General features: G+C 41.2%; 2 protein-coding genes across 6 annotated transcripts in view; one reads left to right on the plus strand and one right to left on the minus strand.

The window, feature by feature from the left end:
• The window catches only part of rusc2 (RUN and SH3 domain containing 2), a 42,766-nt gene extending 27,751 nt beyond the window's left edge, over window positions 1-15,015 (minus strand). For 3 of the 5 annotated variants that reach the window (XM_085426455.1, XM_085426454.1, XM_085426453.1), the window contains exons 1-2: window positions 14,914-15,015; window positions 13,321-13,512 (exon numbers count right to left, since the gene is read on the minus strand). The gene's annotated coding sequence lies outside the window, so the exon portion shown is untranslated. The remainder of the gene's footprint in view (window positions 1-13,320; window positions 13,513-14,913) is intronic. The other 2 variants (XM_085426458.1, XM_085426456.1) reach the window with 1 other exon arrangement.
• Window positions 15,016-19,940: 4,925 nt separating this feature from the next.
• On the plus strand, window positions 19,941-21,913 carry LOC146658059 (uncharacterized). Its single transcript, XM_085427111.1, has 4 exons — window positions 19,941-19,957; window positions 20,043-20,095; window positions 20,175-21,741; window positions 21,856-21,913. Exons 1-3 carry the CDS (start codon window positions 19,941-19,943, stop codon window positions 21,731-21,733), a joined length of 1,629 nt encoding a protein of 542 aa, XP_085283237.1. The 3' UTR covers window positions 21,734-21,741; window positions 21,856-21,913.
• The last annotated feature ends 245 nt before the right edge of the window (window positions 21,914-22,158 follow it).

Raw genomic sequence — 22,158 nt, forward strand, 5'->3', positions numbered from 1 at the left:
AAACCGCCGTGTCCCTCTTTAGACTCACCCCTGCCTGCTGCAGCTGTTATTGATCGTCTGCAACTTACAAGAAACCAGCAAAGATTGTGGTGAAATATATGAACTGCATGCAGACAGATTCTGTTTGGGTGGTGGTGAAATCACATTATTCTTCACGTTTAATTTGTGATAAACATAATTTGATTAAAGACACTTGTTGGACTTTCACCAGTGAGATTTTGATTGTAGCTTACTGTAGTTTTCACATCAGAGTTCATGCTAAGGAAAATAAAAGCTGCTCATTATCTTAAAACACTGAATAGCTACTTTTACGTGAGCTTAAAGAGCGTTTATATTTAACTGGTCAAAGGGGCCTCTGCCTGTTAAACCAAAAATAAAATCAAATAATAACAATTATCTATTGCTTTGCAACACAAACACACTTGGCCTCTCTGCTGTGTTCACCGGGGACTTTTCACACAACATCCTGGTTGTTGTTTATAACCGTCACCTCATGAGCCAGGTAACCGAGTGTGACATCATCTGCTTTGACTGTGCAAGATGACAGTCCACAGTCTCACTGCTTTCCTCGATCCTTTAGTGATTTTACAGATATCAATTTCTGAAAAACTGTGACAAATATGTTTCCTTTTGATGATTAATAAAGACAATCTGAGGATTAAAGTGTTTGCAGGGATGACTGATACTGACAAAACAGCTATGAGGAAAAACATTATGTCAAAGCATTTTTCACTACAAGCCACGTTTCACCTTTCATTCATACAGCAATTAATTTTTTGCAAATCCAATTTACTGTGGAAATTTGTTTTAAACTGACAGAATCAGTTAAAAGCAAATGATATAAAATTTCTTACATTAATTTAATGCATGTGTCTTTATGAAAATCATTTAAAAATTGAAGTATCAACAGCTAGGTTGTGAAGACATCTAGGCACAGACCCACAAGTTAAGCCTTTTTAAATCTACAGCGTGATATTTATGCTACATCAATCAGCAGCAATGAAACGGCGCTGTGTGACGCTTGTCTCAAAACTGCCTCTTAAGAGATTGACAAATGTATGCAGGCTGCCAAGCTATTCAGCTATTCAGGCACACGCAGAAATGACAGAGTGAACAGTGAATACGTCCAGTGAATGCCCATTATGCTGCATTAACCACCACATTTATCTTTTTGGCATTTCTATGGGGCACCCATACCCATGCAGTTACATAACTGCAACAGTTCCACCCCGACAAATATAAATAACGGTCCTACAAGTGAAAAAGTTAATCTAAAACTGATCAGCCTTTATGCAGCCTTTGCAACAAAGAGCACAATACAGTGCAGAGAAAGCTTCTGCACACTTTTCTTAAGAAAACATGCACAACCAGCCTCACACAAGCCAGCAGCAGCAGCATGACTGAATTCTGTGTTATTACCAGATTGCAGCACATCTGATCAGATAACGGGTTAAGAAGAACAAAGAGGCTGTGTTTGGCCAATCGAAATCCATTTCCCATGCAACATCAGAAACCCTAGCTACAATGCCACCCAATCAGAGCCCTGCTCCACGAGGGGCAGCATGAGAAAGTATTTCTTTTCTTCGTCTCTCTTTACTTCCAACACAATACCTGCTTACATAAGAACCTGAATTCATCCAGAAAGGTCGAGCTCTCTCAGGACGTCCTACTGTTGATGCTTAAACAGTCTAAACCCCGTTAAACCTGACGAGGAGACCAGAATATCATTCTGAAATCAGCAGCATCGGATTGTTAGTGTTTTTATTCACTCAACTAGTCTCCAAATCTGTCATGAGCCTGAAAATACACAAGACAAAATAAACACAGCACCTTCAGATTCACAGCATTTTATACCCACAGTGCTATTTTCCTATACTGTGCAGTGTTTTAGCATCATTTAGCTAAACGTTCCAACAGGTAAATTTGCTGACGAACATAGTTGCCTTTTAGTACTGAGACCTAACCAAAGTCCTGCAGCAGAGTAAACATAACTAAATGCCAAATCTGCTGAGGGCACCAAAGACTTCCTGTAACTTCATGATCATGTTTCAGTGTTCAGACTGGATAAAACTCAACAGCATCCCTGATATTTACTGTAATAAAATAGGAATTAAAGACAAGTCAAATAAATTGAATGGTGGCTTAAAGAAACAACTGCCCGCTTTGACAGTAACACTGTCACCGTGAGCTGTGTGGCAGGCAGTGGTTGGACCCACGCGCAGGACTCAAGACGGAATATTTAACTCAAGGCAACAGTTTTTATTCACCGGCAGCAAATGAAAAAGAAACACAAGACGAGCACTAGAAACAAAAAAACAACATTCAAACTAGGAAGGATGATCTAAACTAGGAGTTCATGACGTGGCGTGACATAACCTGACAAAACATGACGACTGAGGCAGGGGCGTAATTTCCAGGGGGGTTAGGGGAGTTATGACCCCCACAATAATCAGACACAGCCATTATAACCCCCCCAATAAAACGATGAATTATCTTGCATAAGTAGGCTGTTGATTTTCTTTACTCATTTCAGGTATTACGAGCTAAATAGCTGCATGTTTAATCATCTGGGAATTTACCCAGATTTATTTATTTAGACAGAGATCTTGATCCCCCCCCAATGTTCAGCACAAAGTTACACCCATGGACTGATGAATACACAACTAACGCAGAGGACACGACAACGGGCAGGGAAAAACACAGGGCTTAAATACATACTGGTGTAATCAGGGAATGGGAGACAGGAGGGAAACACTGCTGGGATAATGACGAGACACGGGGAGGCAGAACTGAAACCATAACCATGGGACAAGGACTACCAAAGTAAAACAGGAAACTAAGACGCAGACTAGACACTAAGACGTGGAAACACAGGAACCTGAACCGCAGAGATGATACAAAACAGAAACCACAACCCAAGGACTAAAGACGTAACATTAGCAGAAAACCATAATTATAGCTAGAATCACCAATAAACACAAAGCACTGAGTCCGTGACCCAGTACCGTGACAAACACTCAGGATCGTGTGAGGAAGGAGCTGTACTGCCGTATTTTTAGAGGTTTTTTCGCCATGAAACAGTTAATCAATAATGTGATAACGATGGAGAACAAAAAAAAGACGATTTTTGGTCTCTGACACTCTGATAACTACGGATTAGTAAAAGGTTCTTGTTAAAAAAAAATCAATTCCATTATTATCTTTCTCCACAACTACGTCGTTAATGGGTTCCTCTGAAAGCATTAACAGCATAGCTTAGATGCTAACTAGGGTGGGAAACTGACCTATTTATGAAACACGAGAGGAAAAGGAAAGCAAAGCTGTAACAAAGGACATCCTCCCTCTTAAATCATCGGGGCTGTACTTCCAGGAATGAGTCTAAGCCCAGGAGGGGTGCATCCGAGTGACGGCACACCCTCGACGGGCAGAGACAGCACAGCCAGACGCAACAGCAATTATGATGATGGATGAAGTCCACGCACAGCCAGACACATATTTATTGCAATAAAACACAAGCAGGTGACAACTTGTTTCAGTGAAGAAGTCAAGACAGACAACAGATTCAGGCAGATTCAGAGAAAATAATAAAACGTCGAATTTAAACTGGCCTGTATCAAAACTGCTTAAAAACGTAAAAACAAACTCAAATTCACATCTTTAGTATACACACACACACACACACACACACACACACACACACACACAAAATATACATATATTTTTTAAGAAAGAAAAAACGTATTAAATGAATAATTTAATGTCTTAGAAGTATAATTAAATGGCTGGAGGATGCAGAACAATTGAAAATAAAGCACCCTGCTCATACAAAACGGTACAAAGAATGAACTGAAAGGAGCTGCTGTACACCACCTATACCTGTACTGCCTCTGCAGCCAATTTAAATGAATGGGAAAGCAACCATAGCTGTAGTTTTACTGCAGTTACTAAGAACTACATGTGTAGAATCACCAGTCAGGTCCGATAAAGAAAAAACAAACAAACAAACAAAAAAAAGAAAAAAAACATGTTGAAAAGTTGAATTTGCTCCAAAATAAGGACTAATTTGTTTTTTCCTTCGTAAACGGAATTTCTATTAAACATTAGAAGATTCATAGATGAATGTATACGATCAGTTTCTTTGGACCATCCCACCAAACGCCATCAGAGATCCACATACAGCCAAGAAAAATAACTAAACTTACCAACAACCAACAGCACGATTGCATTACATGTTACACATCCTGCATCTATGATTTGTTGGCTCGTTGTGGAAAACAAACAAACAAACAAACAAACAAAAACAAACACTGTCACAGAAAACAAATGTTTCTCTTTTTCAGACAGTCCCTGCTTCGCTCTCATCTCCTGCAACAGTCTGTAGCTGTCTTGGTGCCGAGTTATCAATCAGTGTTTCTCTCTGCAGAGCGACTGAATGGATCTTTTGTCTGTTGCACACATTCGCCGTCACAAAGCAAAATAGAGCCAGACAAAAAGACGGGAAGAGCTAAAAGCGAGGAATGCTGCAACTAAACAACCTTGATGGGTTCTTGGAACTTTGAGGCCGTTTTACCGCTGCGCTGAACTCGACGAGTAACAAAAGGTTTATCTGCTACTCAGGAAGAAAGAATATGTAAAACATCCACACAGATAACTAAAAGGAGAAAAATAGAAAACAAGCAGGAAGTGACCCAGTCACAGTACACTGAGTCACATATTCAGCGTGGAAACATTCCACCAAGTCCAACCAGCTGCCGGGAACAAAAACACAAAGAAGGATGTGTACCAAAACTCAAACAGTCATGAAATCCTACCATACTAACTCAAAACTAGAGCATTATACATGTATGAGAGAAGGATAACAAGGGGCTCTACTGTTCTAACAAATAATCACATCCATCTTATCTGCGGCTCGACTGGTGCTGGAATAAAGGCCGGGGGGGACTGCACGGGCTCAGTTTTACACCTGTGTTGTCAGTTTAAGCTTGCACTGATGTTAACATGCACAACCTTTGATTTAATTCCATTGTTTAAGAAACACTGTTTTGCTTGTGATGCCAATTCTCCAATAAGGGGACCACAAAGTATTCAAGAGACCATAAACGTTATGAGGATACACAGACTGTGGATGATGTTTCAGTCTCATCCATAATAACTCAAGAGAGCTAATCATACATACAACCCCAGTTCAAAAAAAACAGGACACTGAAAATAGAGCATAAAAACAGAATGCTGTCATTTGTAAACCTTTGATAAAGACGGGATGCTGCACATTTTTCTGAGTCGTGTCGCTGCCACGATACGTCTCACCGTGTCTACTTTCTACTGTAAAAAAAAAGTTTGAGATTTCTGAATAATTGCATTGTTTCAATTCATATTCCACATGTTTTTGATTTGATTCACCATCTATTGATCTATTTAGCAGAGTTCACTGCACTACATGCAACTGAGGGGTGGGGGGTGGGGGGGATGCTACCTGTTGACACAGCAAAAATCGGTCGTCCTATTGATCCTGTATGTTTAGCGCCACTGCCACAAACATATGAAGGTGTTGCTGTCCCACAGGACTCCTCTTTACTGCTTTATCACAGAATCCCCAGCATGACGGCCTTTATAGCCAAATTTATTATTGCTTCAGCTCTATTCTATTTCTACTAAGCATCACTGCATTTTATTGAGCTTTTTGCTCTTTTAATTTTTTTTTTATTTATTTATTTTTTTTTATGTGGTTCCTTTTGAGATATTTACTCTATTTTATGGCACTATTCTGCTGTATTGAGCATAGTATTGTTTATTACTTCTGCTGCTGTAATAGAGGAATCCATCAATCTGTAAATCAAATAAAATGCAGTCATCCCTCTGCTACTCCAGTCACATTCAAATGCCTTTATCATTGTAGCGCCTTTAATTTACAATACAAAGCGCCTTGAGGAAATGGTTGTTATGATTTGCTGCTATATAAATAAAACTGAACTGAATTGAAATTGAGCTGATAGAGGTGACAGTAACTGCTCATGATAACCGAGATATGCACATCTCTGAACAGATGAAGAAAAGTGATACCTGCACTAAGAATTACAGCACATCAGTGCACTTCTGGCTGCTAATCGCTCCTAACTTTCAATTAAAAATGCAATTTATTGCCCATAAAACAACACATTAAATTTCAATACATGAAACAGAAACACCGGTTTTCTCACAGAGTTAAAGAGGTTTCCCTCCCCGCTGCCTAACCACTCGAGGATCATTATATAAATCATTTGATTATTGTGCCACGTGACAAATATCTTCTTGTTTTAATGACCAACCTATTCAGTTTTATCTAACCTGACAAAAACCATCACCATACTGAATTCAAACGTGTCCAGATGAGGATATTTTATCCTTTTTTGCAGATAAGATAGCAGACAAAGATCTTCACCGTGTGTCACATGACACAGGAAACTCTCTTTTATTTTAAGTAACTGCTTTTCTCACAAACACACCCTCAGAAAATGATTAAGTGCAGGTGGGATTTTTGCTGGTTGTTATATTGAACAGGTTGAGCCACAGATTACTTCAAAGACTTGTCATTACAGGTATTTAAGTTCCCACAAAGCCTGACAGCGTGAGCATGAGTCTGCATGAACAACACGTGACACCGTGACGTGTCAAACACAGATGTAACCAGCTGTGAACATGACACCAGGTTTCATCAGTATGACTTGCAAAGCATGTTTGAAAATGCAGCGCTGCAGTTCTGCTTCCGGCCATCTCACCTCCGTTCCTCTCGACCTCCTCCTCACACTGTGCTGACTTTGTCCTTCTTGCTCCTCTCCTCCTCCTCTGGTCCACATCCAAACACCTCTCACTCTGTTCCCCATCTTCTTCTGACACGTTATTGCTTGCTCTCATTTATCCCCCTCCCCACTTACTTGCACCAAATCCCTGCTCGGCTACCCTTTCTGCTTCGCCTCCATATTGCACTGCAGTGTAACGCATCTTTCCTTTACTTCTGCCTCTCTCATAATCTCCCTTCCCTTCAATCTCTCTCTTCCCTTCCGTATCCAACTGACACTGACTGTATATGGTTTCACTGAGATCACCTATTACAATCCAGCAGTGCTTTTATTTTGCGTGGCCAACAATCGATTCACTGCCAGTAAGAAAAATGTATAAGATAAACTTGTAAGTAGAACCAGAAGAATTAACTTTAATGAATGTTTTTAAAACTTTAACTGTGGTTTTACTTCACTTCGCTCTGAGCCTCCATCTGGATCACATATCTGTCTGGTCCTGACTCAAAAAGCTGAATAAGGTATTCTGATAACAAGCCAGTCAGCTTTATTTGTCAAGGTGGCTTTGAGTTTTGTTTATTTACATTTTCTATATGTTTCTTGGTTTGCTTGGTGTTTCTATTCTCAGGTTTTACCCTCACCTCCTCTTGCAGTCTTCTTTCTGTTGTACTTCTTTGATTTTTCATTCCTGGAGTTTGCGTTTACCCCCAGCTTCCCTGTGTCTCCTGTTGAGTCTCCATCTCTGTGTTCAGTCATTTTTATTGGTTACTTCCAGTTTTATTTTGGTAGTTTTGGTCGCCTGTGTCTTGTATTGAGTTTATCTTCCCTTGTCTCGTTATCCCTGATTAGTTCCCGCTGTATTTCCCACGGCCTCGTGTATATATTGTCCCAGTCTCCCCTTACTCATTGTAGTGTCGTCTCTCAGAGCTGTGTGCTTCCCTGCTCAATAGTTCCTGTAGTCCTTGTTGTGCGTCTCCTGGTTTGTGATCACCTTGCCAATTGCTTTTGGACTCATTTAGAACAGCCGGCAAAAAAGGTTCCCTTTCCATTCCCCCCCTGTGTTCTGCAACCTGCCACACAACTGTTGTTCTTTATTAACTAAGACAAATGTTGTTGCAGCAGGAGAAGCAGGAGCTTCCTCAATGCTAACATAGCGCAGAGGTCAGAGATCATCCCTGAAACACCAACAACTTTTCCTTTCTTTCTTGCAATATTTTGAGTTTAACAGTTGTGACGTAACAGTTTAGATTTACTCAATTTGATTTTACAAAGTTAGGAAAGTAAAGTTTAAAATCAATCCTTAAACATAAGTAATCCACATCAGCAGATATCCAGAGCCAACCTATTGATATTATATAAGAGTGGGAAAAAGTTAGATTAACGCATTGCTTCTCTCAAGCGCTTTAAAAAAAATCAAATGTAGTTAAAAGGAAAATGCTGAGATTTTTGTCACATAAGCTAAGACAGTCTTGCCGCCTTCACACTGAATGATTTTGCTTACATGTCACCCTCCCATTCTTCTCAGCAGCACAGTGAAAATGTCCACAGTACTCTGATGGTGTCCCAGCAGCTCTTTCACAGTCAGACAAATCAGCATGCAGGGCGGGCAACATTCATCTGCTTCAGCAATAAACACACGCACACAAACTCACAACTCTCCCAAACAGCCGTCTGGGCGCCTTTAAATCAGCGAAGCATTGCAGGCCGCGAGACATGAAAGGAACAAAACTGCCATAATAAGCTGGAGGGCAAAAGCTGTGTGGGTGCACGATCGCATGTGCTTGTGTTGATGCGTTCGACTCAAAAATTTCAAAAGGGAAAGATGCATATCCGACGTGCACAGCCATTTTCCTTTCTGACACCGACTGTGGCCGTGTCCTTACACTTTGTGCTGGTTCTGCTTTGCTTTCCTTCCACGGCCGGCTGTGTGATTCTGTTTCATAGCTTTACTTAAATAAGTCATTTCACACAGTCAGTGGTTTATGAAGACTAAAAAGGACTTATCAGCGTAAAAACACTATCAGTAAAATGTGCTTCAAAGTAAGACGTGCGTATTTTATTATTAGTTGCATAATTAGATCAGAGATTTTTTTAATGATGCTGCTGATTCCAATCTTGCATGATTCCTTTTTCCCCTGAAGACTATCAGCGACACACAGACCTGTTCAACTTTTTCCTGTACTTTAAACAATACCCACTAATCTGAGCCAAGTTGGAGCTAATAGTTTAATTAACTGAAATTAAAGCAATGTGAAAAAAATAAAGGTTTGTAGAGTTGTACATTGCTCCCAAGTGCCAAAATAACCAAGCTGAAGCATAAACGCCAAAAACTGCAGTTCTTCGAACGGCCACTTGAGGCAGGCTCTGAAAATCATCCCACCAGACTCCTGTGTTAAAATGTCTGATTTTACAGCTTTAAAAAGTACGTTTACAGCCTGGTACTAAAAACAGCTTAGTTCTCTAGAGTTAATTTCCCCCTTCGTATTTACTGAACACAGGATTGTTTTTTATAACTCATTCCTAATAGATTGATCTGAAAATTAGTAAACTTGATGTTTGCAACTTGCTAACATAGCTTGTTAGCATTGGCTGACAGCTTAGCCGTCCACCCTCTGGTCAAGTTATGGTCACTTCTGGCTCCAAAAGCCCAGTTCACTACCAATATGCAACTGTGTGGAGTCATAAATCTGCCTCAGATATTACTAAATTATAGTACTTTAGTCAATGCACTTTGTTAATTTGAGTATTGCCCTTTTCCTGGGAAGCCAAAGGCTTTAAACAAAAAGACCCTGATCAGCAGAACACTTGCAAAAGCCCTAACAGAGATGTTGCATCAAAATCACAAGGAGGTTCATTTCCAGGCCAAACCACCACAGGCCTGCAGAGGCTACACGCGGCCTCGGCTGATCAGCCGTGAAGAATCAAGTTCTTAACACGTTTCCTTGACTTTAAATGCTGAGTTGTTGGGGGATAAATACCTCGGTTACAAGCTTACTGTCACAGATTCACTCTAAAACAATGGATTCTGATTTTAAGCAACAATTTTTACGATAAATATACCTCACAACTCTAGATATACATTTCAAGCTGCAAACAGACAAAATTTAGAGAGGCCAATTATTATATGTTATGGTTGCAGATCTTAATAAGCAAGAACAGCACAGTCTACTCTGAGCACGGAGTTACACAAACATGAGCTAAAGAAGCTCAGTAAGAGATGACTGGGAGATGCTGGCATGGCTTGAAAAGGTTTCCAAATTATGTTTTTGAAAACTAACTTTGTTCTTTACAAACTGGAGAGTCTCCAAAACAAGCATTTGTGTGGCTGAGTGCAGCTGCAGATAACAGAGTGCTGAAATCCTCTATTCAGGAAAACTCGATTACACGCTGGGAAACGGGCGTCACGTCTGTGCATGTTTTTTTTACATACTTAGCATAGCTCAAATCACAGCACACACTAACACATAGGAAAGCCACACATGTGCACACACACACACACACACACAGAAACTATTCACATCCGGCCTCAGCAGGCCTTCAGTTACATAACAAGAGACACACACACACACACACACACACACACATATTTGAAGATGAGGACAGGCAGCTGAACAGCGAGAGGAGGCACATCGCCCTGACTCAGTGAATCCGCCAGTTTCGAGAAATGACCAGTACGCTGAGGCTTTAGTCCTGTAATGCCATGACGATTAGCTCAGCGGTCACAAGTCCTCCTTCACACTGACTGGTGACGCAGACAGAGTCGGCACAGATTCATGCTTTGCTAACACGCTGCTGCTTTAAGTGGCTTTCACTGTGAACAGTGTGAGCTGCTCTGACAGTCAACAACAACTTTACATAAGACAAAACAACCAATTTGAATCCCAAAATTCAGAGTTCTGGAAACACGTGACTTTAGAATAAAAAGCATATCCACCACAACATATTTATCAGCAATCAGAGCTTACACAATCACCTGTTGATGGGCTGGAAATGGCCAGTTGGAACATTTTAACATATTGTGCAACTTAAAGAACAGCAGATAAACACACTGCTATTGTAAAACTTATGTTGATTCTATAGCTGCACCCCAGTATGAGTGTAATGACACGGTTTGGGCCCTTGGGTTGACTTAGGTTAATACTCTGACGCTATAAGCATCAGCCTAAGCCTGCTGATCTTCACGGCTCTTCCTTGATCTCTTTCTGTCTTTAATCAGTGAGTTCAGTAAATTTCGCTGCAGCAGGATGTAAGGGCAGTTCGGGCAATGTTTTAAAAACAGTGGCAGTCGTAATACTCTTCAGTGCTTTCATCATGAGAAAATTGTTACATTTTATTTCAGGTTCTGCATATTTGTGTATCTACTTCTATAATCTCTAATGGAGTACCTAACCTGAATCAATGTACGCAACCAGCAGGGAAAAAAATGTATTTTAAAATTTCTTACGAGTATCTAATTTTATTATTAGTACTACTAATAAAAATGTGAGCACAGCTCCTGCAACAAGCTCTACCACAGCCTTCTAAGTCTAACTGTTACTACTACAGCTATAATCCTAAAAGGAAAATCATCTGTGCCCCACAGGAAGAGCGTAGTAATCCCACAACAGTACAGGCTACAAAATAAACAAAAGTTTCTTTTAAATACAATACTGATAAAAACAAAGAAAATAGAGAGTATAAGTGAGACAGAGAACTGCAGAGGTCAGTAGGGCTGCATAAAGCTGACAGCTAGCTGTAAACAAATGGATTCAGGTTCTGGAGATTAGAAAGCAAGGCAGAAAAAATAAATTACATAAGACACGCTGAGCTTTCTCCCTTCCGCTGCTTCCCTCCTGAGATTATCAGGTTATCTAAAAGAGCACCAGGACAAGCAGACCACCTGGTGTATTAACATCTTGCATGACTTATTATTGCATAAACAATGCAGACAAAACATCTGGAGTCCAAAACAAGTATTCAGTTAATCACTGAATCAAATAACAACTGACCTGTTAAACAAAACACCACAAAATAGAAAAGATGTCACCAAGACATCACACAGTGATCCCTGAGAGAATGATCAGTGTCGTCACTTTATGGCATTTTCTTTCATTATGTAATATTTTAGTTGGTAAAACTTATACATTAATGTGACCGTGACACAACAATGCCTTTCAAACGAGTTATCTGCATCCCCACCATGTCGCATAATGTAATGTAATGTACCTCAACAGATCAACAACAATCCACAAAAAAAAGCAGCAATAGGAAGAAGCCTTAAAAAATAAAATCCTCAGAGAGCATGCTACAGTAGAGCAACTCTATAAAACTGAATCCACTATGGTTACTTGAGTGTTTTGAAAAACATATTTACAGTTTACTTCATTTTTTGCCTCTTTTTTCCCATCGATGCTCTGACAACCAGATTGGCTTGTCTTTTTGAGTCAGCGTCCAGCGGACATCTGATCCAAATCTCAGATCAGTGCATCGATAACATTTTAGATCTCCCATTTCCTTGTGTTCTACATTACCTCTGATGCATAGTAGGGATGGGCAGATCAATACTAAGGATATGTAGCCTTGTTCTGAGTATCAGTAACCAACCTCAGTAGGGTCTATGGCAAAAATGGATCCATCCATCACATATCAGATCAAACGTAGATAAAAATCAAGTTTTAGTTCCGTGTAATTTATGTTTACTGCAGTTCTGAGCATTTGCAAGGTTTTCACCTATTTAGCTTCAAGAATTTACTGTCTTGAACCTTTTAATAATGGATCTGAACAATACAAAACAAAAACACAGATTTTTTTTTTTTTTAAACTTACATGGTACGGTACATTTCCTTTTCAAAAATACAAACTTCATATTTCTATCAGTTGAACTGATCCTGTTTTCTTTATATTTTTATTTATTGTATTTTTGTCTCTTGATCCATCCTATACACACATCCTGCCTTTTAATAGTGTTTGCTGCACACGTTTATAGTTCTTCGATTCAGCCAAGCTTTTATTTTGTAAATCTTTGGCGGAAGTCATCCCTTTACAATCTTACTAAGCTGACGCTGCTCGCGTATCCCTGTTGTTTCTACTAATAAGGGATCAATATGGTGATGGCACGGTGCAGGCCGCTGGTGTCACCAGTGCAGATGATCCCGAGCAGTCGCAGTTTATTACCGAACATCGCGCCCTTCGCTCCGGAGCCCAAGGCCCCCCTGAAGCCGCGGATAGATGATCGAACATGGATGATGTGTTAGACCGTTACCACGCTGCCTTTGTGCTGCTGCGATTAAAATAAATCTTTGTTTATCACGTCAGAAGGCAAACGGGCACATCCATCCACTGAAACTGTCATTTAATCGTAAAAACAAGGCGTCTTCTAACACGACACAGCGGTTTGAGGGTGACCATCGTCTGAAAGCCGAGCCTCCGTCCCTCCCGATCTGATCGAGCTAGGCATCATTTTTCTGCCTCCGACGCGATGCTGCTGAGCGGAGCCCTTTTCCCTCCGCACCTCTAACCAAATCGCTCACAAAAGAAAACAACAAAAATCACAATTTAATGCACTAACCTCGTCTCCGGGGTCGGCGGTGGTGTTGTTCTCGGTGAAACGCATGTGCAGCTGTGGAGGAGCGAGGCTTGTTTTCTCACCGACAGACTGCGGAGCGGACAGCGTCAGCGGCGCTGCATCGCAGGATGGGCTGGGCTGGAGCGGCACGTCAGCCTGAAGTCACAGCCTGGTCCCAGACTGGATTATCTAACCCTGGGTGGGACAGCTGCCGCTCATTAATAGCCCCGTGACCTCAACCAGCGAAGCTATACTGACTTAATGAATGCACAGTTCACAATCGCATGAATATTGTACGAAGAAAACACAATGTATACTTTATTTGCCCCAAAGTTGGGAAAGTCCTTTATGACAACGGCTAAAATCCAAGTTAAACACAACATACAACAAACTTCTCCAGTGGTATATAATTCAGTAAGATACACTGTAACCATTTTGGCAATATTACAAAAACAAAAGAGTTAAATTAAAATGCAAAAATAAACAATGTATACATTTTTAAAATGACTAATAAAATGATATAATTTACAAAAACTATAAATGAAAGAAAAATGGAACAGTAATATAAATAGCACAGTATAACAGATTATAAAGTGGGATTAAAATGACCTGGTGCACACACAGTGTTTAATAAAAAAGTAAAAAGAGAATAATAAATTATTGACAGTGGACAATAAATTACGCTTTACCCAACGGATCTGTTGCAGGGGGCCCCCACAATTTTTTTATAGGCTTAACCATATGGGGGCAACTAAAAATATTGGGGTGGCACAGCAGAAACAGAATTTTTACAGTTGTATTATGATTTTGTGAAATATAGGTTACCTGAAAAATACGAGGGAAAGGAGTGAAAGAAAAGAATTATATGCATAGTTAATTTCCTGCTATTAAAGTTTATTTCACTGAAAAAAGTTATATATGAAAACTAGGGGTGCAACGATACACAAAATTCACAGTTCGGTTCAATACTTTGGTGTCACAGTTCGATATTCTTTCGATACAAAAAAATTGTTCATGCTTTTTTAATTTGTCATTTATTAAAATTATAAATATATATTTTGTACAGTTTTTAAATTTAATGTTGCTGAAACAACAAAATACTAAATCTATCTGATGGAGAAATCACTCATCTTTGGAAAAGAGAGTTTATTACAGAGAAATGTCTCTTTCCAAAATAAAAGCTATACTATAGCTTCTTCTGGGCTATATTCTCAGCAGCATATTAAACATATCAGGTCCCCATAAGGAGAATCCTGTGCTAACGGCTGTCTAAATGACTCGGGTAAAGTTTGTAGCATGCTGCTTGTTGTTTTTGTCTGCTTCCACTTGTCTTTGCACTAGGATGATGTCGGAGTAAATGTGCAGTCATATTCGTTATGTTCCCACTAGTGCTGTCAGCGTTAATCTCGTTAAAATGACATTAACGCCAAAACGTGGCAAATCTCCATTAACGACCTACCGCGGATCACCCGTGTGTGGGACTGGACTGCGTGAACACGTTAACAAGCTAACTGCGCTAACGCACTAGTTCCCACAAATTGAGCATTGCATGGCACATCCGACATACTGTTTTACTTTTGTCCATGACGCGCTTACCTTCAGGGTCATGCTTCATATGAAAATAGTTCCAAACGCCAGATCTGAATGAGGGTGGGGGAGGTTCAATTTGCCATCTTGCAGCGAGCTTAGCTTCTGTCTTGCTAGCTTGCGCTGCGCTCAGTGGATCTGCGCTCGACAGTGCAGCCTAGGCGGAGTAGTCGAATGCAGATCCACTGAGCTCTCAACACAGACAGCATCATCAGAAGACAAGTTGATAAAATAAACAAAAAATGTTGTATTGTTCGATACATATGCGTACCGAACCCAAAGCACTGTATCTAACGGTTCAATATCTACACGAGTATCGTTGCACTCCTAATGAAAACCAAATAAGATTTTGAAATCCATAATAATCTGTTTTTAATCGATTATTTGATTGACTAGAAGTCCCAACCACCGCTTTAATGATTCTCAGCAGAGCTGAGCACAAGCAGCTTAAGATTCCCTCTCCAAGAATGGAGTTCACTTTAAGAGTAAACTTGATCAGGAAAGACAGACACGTGTTGGATCATGTAAGACTGTGAACTGTTGTCTGTCTATGTGTTGGCCCTGAGATGCAACAGTGATCTGTCAGGATCAAATACCTGTGAATAATATAGAAAACAAATTCTACCATCACTTTGATCAGTAGTTATTTCACTGGAAATACGACTTTGAAATTTCAAACCCCACACAGAGACCTTCACGGGTTTCAATGCTACGTGTTTACTGGTGCAAAACAAAACCATCTTTTGGCATCACATTTATTCAAAACAGTTTTGCTCCATCATTTTCATGTCTAAAAGCATCCACAAAATCATCAAGGTTCATGGCTCTAGCCCTTCTTGCCTCAGTGCTTAATGCCCCCAAACTGCTGAGTCGGTTGTCACTCATCGTGTTCCTTAAAGAAGATGTGAGCACTGAAAAGCTGTGCTCACATGACGCAGGTCACGGTAATGGAAGTGCTATTTTGCACGGTTTGAATAGTTCACGAAACAGCTCCTTATACGGCTCATGATAAGCTCTAATAAACTTGTGTTTATGTTTTACAGTCGCTCTTTTTTTTTTTCAAGAATTCATGTTAGTTGGGGAATCTGTATTTCCGGTTGTTGATGTTGCTGTGTGTGTACTGTGCAGAAAATGGAAAAAATTTAGATTTAAAGCTTGTATACCTTTCATAATAACAGTTTCCTGATGATAATCTTCTCTTCTCTCAGACCGAAGCATGTCAGTGATTGGAGGAATGTACCAGTTTGAAATGATTCCTTGTCTGTGCTGATCTGTCTTTGAACTACTGGAGTGGAAATATAGTAGGCTCTAAGCCAGAGCTTGGTGTGACGTGACGGCCTGGAGATGCATCACCAGTGTTACCACCAGTGTTTCAACAAGAGCGTCAATAACAGCTGTGACTAAACTGAGCTGTGGGGATGGCAAAATATCAGACAGATGTTTGACCTCACCAAACACAAAACAAAGTTATAAGAAGACAACATTTAGATGTATTTAGGCTAACAGACCTCTTGTCTCTACAGTTCTGTCACCATTCCCTTCCTCAGATAACTCTTTCAGCAGACGTACAATGGCAGGTAGTCTGTCCCTCACTGTTGTGTAAGCATTGTACCTTCATACCCACTGTGTTTCTATCAGCCTTTGTAACTCTCTAGGTGGACCTTAAATATTTTCCCTTTGTACCTCTGGCCACTTTTGGTACCAGAAACAAAAACATAAAGCTATTGGAAAAAAGAAAAAAAAACAGTCTGCTTCAGGAATGCATTTCACACTGTGAACTAATACTAAACTTAAACAATGTGCATTAAAGCAAACATAAAAAGCTAATGGGGCATAAAATTTAACGCGTGCCTGCACACCTGTGTTCTTTCCACTCATTACTGAGGCCCCAACATTTACAAGGTTAGTGTTAAACCACAAGGTGGTTTCTGTAGTCAGGCCCATACTTCTGCAGTATTTATAGCAGCATCCAGATGCTCTGCAGCTTTAGAGTTGAGGAAGCACCCACACACTGACCCTTTATAATAATATGTTATTACAAAAGACATCTGGTCCTTCTTACTGAGGTCTTTGGTTACATCCACCATTATAATAAAAGCCTCACTTTGTGTAACTTCACTAATTATTGAGGAAAGGCCCATTTCAGCCAGGCAATCCATTATTTCATTTTGTGTAGCATGTCCAAGGTATGTGACATTTCTCTGACTTGTCATTTTTTTCCTTACAGCAGGATCGTGCTTTGCTCGTAGTTCCATAATTGACAGGAGATTTCCTTTATTTTCACCATCTCTGTCATTGTGTGCTCTCTGTGCTATGTTTTGACAAGCTGATTTGTTGTGTTGCAAAGTTATTGCATATGATATGATTTTCTGTCATATCATTCTGCCCCGCCCCAGGCAACCGCCCATGTCGCCCGTATCAAAAACCGCTACTCGGTGATGGCAAGCTACATTGTAGCCACAGCCACCCTGCCCTCTGACCACCACCAGTAGGCAACGGGCGAAGTGTCTTGACAGTCTTGGTCATTATGGACACAACGACCGAGACTGTCGGAGCTGGGGCTCGAACCAGCAACCTTCCGATTATAAGACGAACTGCCAACTCTTGAGCCTCGATCTCCCCCTCATTCAAAATCTGGAAAATAATGATTTTATGTTTGTTTTATTTTTGTAACTGTGTTATTTTAGTCAGATTACTTTGAATCTTTACATCCTGTAACTTGATGGAACAAAACAACTGATATGTGAATACAGTAACTAAAAAAATCAGTTGAATTAAAATGAAATTAGTGCCTGGGCCTGCAAATTATATCTTACAGCAGGTTTAAAATTATTTATACCATAAACTAAAATATTACATGTTTGGCTACAAACAAATAATATGAAATAATTGACCTGTAAATAAAAAACTTGAGTTTTTTTCTCAAACAAAAGACAATTTTGTTGTGTAACATAACCAACGGGACTCTCATAACTTTGTTTATTCTAATCTTCTTTTTTCTCATGCATGGAAGAGGTTTAGTTTAAAAAGTTGGGGGGGCCCCCGTCCCCCCAACAGCTGAACAAAGATATAAACTATAAACAAATGGCAAAGTTGTGCAGGTTGCAATGATTGCCTGAAACTGTCTGATTAATTGTACTTGTTGAAAAGCAAGCTTATGGTTTCTTCATTCTCATGCGGCTTGCCCAACCTGCAACCATTATCTCAGTTCACAAAGATGAGGGTCAACAACCAAACATCTTAGGTTGAAATAAGAATATGTCTGATAAAGGTGAGAAGCCATAACAACATGATGAGCCTCACAAAAGACTGTAGGTGATGCAATCTCCCACACAAATGGGGCTGCCAGGCCAGGTGTGGAGAAGAGGAGACAAACAAACCTCTTATGGATTTTGCAGAAGATTATTTCATTTAGACTATACATTATACTATACTATACTACTATACAGCATAATTTGAAGGACAATCGTTTACTTTCAGAATGGCTGAGGTTCAGGGCCTAGAGTAGGTCATCTACTAACTGCAAGGGTGGTAGTTAAATCCCTTGCTGATCCACTCTGCATGCCAAAGTACCCTTGGGTAAGATACTGATCCTCGAGTTGCTCGATGCATTTAAATGTGAATGTTAGACAGAAAGCGTTTAAACGTAGAACTAAAAAAAACTCATATGAACGGGTGAATGAGACATGCTGTATAAAGTGCTCTGAGTACCAGTGTTGAAAATCACTATACAAGAACCAGGCCACTTTCCTTCCCAATGAGATTTAAACTCCAGTTCAGTTTGAGTGAGAATTGCATATGCTGAGCTCCACCTACTGGTTTCCTGATGTTATTGCAATGGCCAAGACAAAGTTACCCACAGGAACTAAAGCTGACATGACGTTAATGTGAATAGGCCCGAATCCAATCCAGCCCTGATTTGTACAGCCTTGAGCTCTATGGATAAAGATTATGTCAGTTAGTTATCCAGCTATCTTTCAGTTCCATTCAAGCCCTTAAAAAACGCTCCCACTTGTCTTTATTTCATTTATGTTATTCTTTAACATCAACAAAAATATAAACTGTTCAAATATGTACAAAATCATGTATTGTTGTAACTGAATTTTAAGGCGGGAGAAGTTTCACATATCAATACGTGTCAATACATCACTCGCACTTCTAACTTTAGCTCTATAATCAGAACAATGGTTTGGCTTTTTATCCACTTACATACAGTGGCTGTTGTAGACTCTGTTAGGATCTCGGAAAAACCCACAGAGGGATGCGGTGGGTTCATCACTGTGTTCATCATCATTATGTTACAAATAATCTGACACCAACAGAAAGATTGCATGCTCAGTCACATCACACAGGATGCTCTGTTAGCTAAGTCAAAGTCAGAATAAAGAAAAGAAATAATGTCGTGCTACAGGAAGCTCTAATATTCAAGTGTCCCCAACATTTAAGGATAGACTATTTACCATTAGATTTAATTGTTATGTGCCTAACTCACTGATTTGTTGCTTCGATTGCTTTCATTTCTCCTCTTTTCTCTTTTTTCTTCATCTTTCTTTTTTATCTTGGTGTCAGATTGTTAGATTTAAATTTTTTACACAATCATCATACATGCCACTTGCACGCACAGAGTGAGTGGAGTCAAGTGGGGCTCTCTTTAGAAGGCCGGGTCTCTCATACTTTCACTGCAAACTTTGCACACTCTGCCGCTGCTGGAAAGTTAAAGTTTGTCCGTCTTCAGCACCACACACTGGCATCACTAAGCAATTGACTGGTTCAGAAAGAAGTCTCTTCTCTTCTGAACACCTGTGTATCATAGTGAATCTGCATCAGGTGCAAGCAATCTGTCTGTTTCCTGTCAGTTGCTTTGGAACCGAGAACTTTGATTGGCTGTCAAGAGAAGATAAATTGGGTGCCTTGACCCTACCTGATACTGTGCTGCAGAAGGAGGGAAGCAGAGTTGTAGTTGTTTTGTGCTGGGCTAACAGACGCTAGATTGGGGCTTCTCAAGTTTATACCTGATATTATTTCTGCTTGAAGCAATGAGCTTTATATTTTGGTAATCTCAAATAATTCTTTTCCTGAGATTTATGATTTTATTTGATGTGATCACAATAGTTTGTTCAAATATGTTTTTGTTTTAGTGTGTTGCTGCCATGGGTACTTCTTGTTGGGGAGCTTCAAGCAAGTATGAAACGTAAGTCTCATGTGAAGCTAGAATTTGAGTTAAGTATGACAAACATGGTTATTCACTATTAAATTTCATCTCTTTTCAGCTTCTTATCTTGGCTTTGGAAATCTTGATGCCAGTAAGCAGGTCTCGGGTGACCAGCTTCATCAGTTGCCACACTGGTTCCAGCCTCAGCCTCGGAGCTCTCTGGCTCCTAGCTCTCAGCCCAAGGTCCAACCCCAGTCTCGCAGCTACCTCCCCCAGCCATTGCTGCAAGCTCATGGTTCTCAACCACAAGTCCAGCCCCTGTCACAGCCCCTGGTGCAGGCTCGCAGCTATCAATCTCAGCCACAGGTTCATAGTTACTGGGCTGAGGCCTATCCCCAGCTGCAGATTCGCAGTCAAGGCCATCCTGAGATCCAGGGTCCCCCCCAGGTCCGTCCCCACACCCAGCCTCGGAGCTTTCAGAATCGTGCCCAAATCCAACCACAGCCTCGCAGGATTGAGGGCCATCCCAAGACCCAGATGCAGCCTCAGCCTCGTACCTTTCAGGGCCAACCCCAGACACAGACTCAGCTGCAGCCTCGCAACTTTCAGGGTCATCCTCAGGGCCGTCCCCAATTCCAGCTTGAGGGTCATCCCCAGAACCAGTTGCAGCCTCACAGCTTTCATGGCTATTCCTACCAGCCACAGCCTCGCATCTATCGTGGCTATCCCCAGGCTCAGCTGAAGTCACAGCTTCAGCCTCGTAGCTTTCAGGGCCATCCCCAGGTACAGACCCAGCCACAGCCTCGCAGCTTTCAGGGTAGTTCCCAGACACAGCCTCATAGCCATCAAGGCCATCCCAAGACCCAGCCACAGCGCCAGCCACAGCCTCGCAGCTTTCAGGGCTATGCCCACCAGCCACAGCCCCATAGCTTTCAGAGCCAGGCCCAGAACCAGCTGCAGCCCCGCAGCTTTCAAGGCCAGGCTTATCCCCAGGCGCAGCCACAGCCTCGCAGCTTTCAGGGCCATCTCCAGGTACAGACGCAGCCACAGCCTCGCAGCTTTCAGGGCCATCTCCAGGTACAGACGCAGCCACAGGTTCGTACCTTTCACGGCCATCCCCAGGTCCGTCCCCAGACCCAGCTTCGTAGCCATGAAGTCCATCCTGAGACCCAGCTGCTGACCCAGCCACAGCCTCGCAGCAATCAGGGCCATCCCCATGCCCAGCTGAAGTCCCAAATGCAGCCCAGCAGCTTTCAGGGCCATGCCCATCCTCGGGCCCAAATCCAGACCCAGCTGCGGCCTCGCAGCTTTCAGGGCCAGGGCCATCCCAAGGCCCAGACCCAGCTGCAGTCTCTCAGCTCTCAGCCTGAAGGCTATCAGGCTGACTCACTGCCACAACCTCGTAGTTCTCCGGCTCAGCCCCAAGACCAGCTGCATGCTAGCAGTTCTCAGTCGCGGGGCCACTTAAAGCCTCGCAGTCATCATGCTCAGGCCAAGACACAGCCTCATAGTTATCCAGCATATCCACATGCCCATTCTTACTATCAGACTCAAATCCCAATACAGGCACGCAGCTATCAAATGCGTCCTCGGATGATGCGTTACCAGCACAGACCTCATCTTCAGCCTTGGGTAAGGGCAACTGGCACAAACCACCAGATTCTGCAAGGGGCTTAACCGAAGAGGTATACTCCATAAAACTAGTTGGTGTTTACTTTGTCGTTTTTTGTTTTTTTTTTTCCTCTTTCCCTTTAGAACCTGCATAAGCTCAACATCACTAATTATCTTTCTCATTCCAGGGCCAACATCAGAAGATGGATCATTAACTGCATGGATACAATTAAACTGATCTTTAGGGGAAATGTAAATAAATCTTTCTAGATGAGTCTGTGTGTGGGCTAGCTTATTTATACTTTATAGTAATATCTCACAGTTGTGAGAGCAGGTGGTGCATGTTTCAAATTTTTAGCTCAAACTGAAGCCATTCATGTGCAGCACTACGGCAGGCAAAGAAGATCTGCTCTGAAAGCACAGGTGATGCGTAATGACCTGCTCTTCATTTTGCTGGTGACCCAGTTCAACTGGAACTTTTTTCTTTTTTT

Source organism: Rhamphochromis longiceps, linkage group LG12 (genome assembly GCF_057381845.1).
Source record: "Rhamphochromis longiceps isolate RC_006_pf linkage group LG12, R_longiceps_female_GT1.1, whole genome shotgun sequence".
In the NCBI taxonomy this organism is placed as follows: Eukaryota; Metazoa; Chordata; class Actinopteri; order Cichliformes; family Cichlidae; genus Rhamphochromis; species Rhamphochromis longiceps.